Here is a 1,047-nt window from a genome sequence, read left to right on the forward strand (position 1 = left end):
AACGGGAGTTGGGAATGGAATGTGAAGCTCAGGAGAAACATTTTCGGATGGGAACTGGAGCAGTACAATTCTTTCATCAAGACAATCAGTAAGTTTTTCCTTTATAATGACATAAGGGATGAACTTTTATGGAAGAAAACAGCGAATGGTGCTTTCTCAGTCAAATCTTGCTGTCAAACGAATGGGGTCCAAAGAGAAATTGCACAAAGGGAATGGAAATGGGTTTGAGGGGGTATAGCTCCACACAAAACGGAAGTATTGGTCTGGCAACTCTTACACGGAAAAGCAGCAGTCAAAGGTGAGTTAGTGAAAAGAGGAATTATCAACAATGCTGATGGCCTGTGCCCATTGTGTAATGAGTCAATGGAAACGGTGGATCACTTATTTGTTGGGTGTATAAAAGTGACAAGTCTATGGTATGATTGGTATAATGAATGGGGCATTGCTTGGGTCATGCTGGCAAGTTTCAAAGAGCTGATGGTCATATGGAACAACATCAAGCTGACGCCTAACTGTGACAAAATCTGGAATACTGCAATCTTTGCTATCACTTGGACTGTATGGATCTGCAAAAACGATGTGGTTTTTCACAATAAAGCATGGGATAAAGAACTCATATGGGAGCTCATCAAATTAAGAGTGGCAATGTGGGTCAAAGCCAAATGTAACAATAGTGCTTATTCAATTACTGACATGTTCAGGTGCCTTGCAGTGGGCTTTAATCAACAAAGGGAAGAGAATACAAGACCCCCTACAACATGGGAGAGATCGGGAGTAGGTACGATAAAGTTCAATGTCGATGGTGCTGCCAATGGATGCCCGGGCAAAGTGGAAATTGGTGGCCTTCTTAGGAATGAAAATGGAGAGGTCCTTATCAAGTTTTTCAAAGCTGTTGGTTGGGGTGACTCAAACATGGCAGAATATTTGGGCATTAGGGAAGCCTTCATCTTGTACTTAAATTCTATATGGGCTAACAATTACTCACTGCTGATTGAGAGTGATTCCTAAAATGCTATTCGGTGGATTAATGAACCCTCAAAAACACCT

At 41.5% G+C, this 1,047-nt stretch overlaps 1 protein-coding gene across 1 annotated transcript; it reads left to right on the forward strand.

Annotated features, from left to right (window-relative positions):
- Nucleotides 364–1,008, forward strand: LOC108661532. Its single transcript, XM_018118943.1, has one exon. The coding sequence runs from the start codon at nt 364–366 to the stop codon at nt 1,006–1,008; it is 645 nt and encodes a 214-aa protein (XP_017974432.1).

This window comes from Theobroma cacao, chromosome 4 (genome assembly GCF_000208745.1).
Source record: "Theobroma cacao cultivar B97-61/B2 chromosome 4, Criollo_cocoa_genome_V2, whole genome shotgun sequence".
In the NCBI taxonomy this organism is placed as follows: Eukaryota; Viridiplantae; Streptophyta; class Magnoliopsida; order Malvales; family Malvaceae; genus Theobroma; species Theobroma cacao.

Coding starts and splice junctions, on each gene's coding strand:
- LOC108661532 (XM_018118943.1), top strand. CDS start 364: ATGGAAACGGTGGATCACTTATTTGTTGGGTGTATAAAAGTGACAAGT.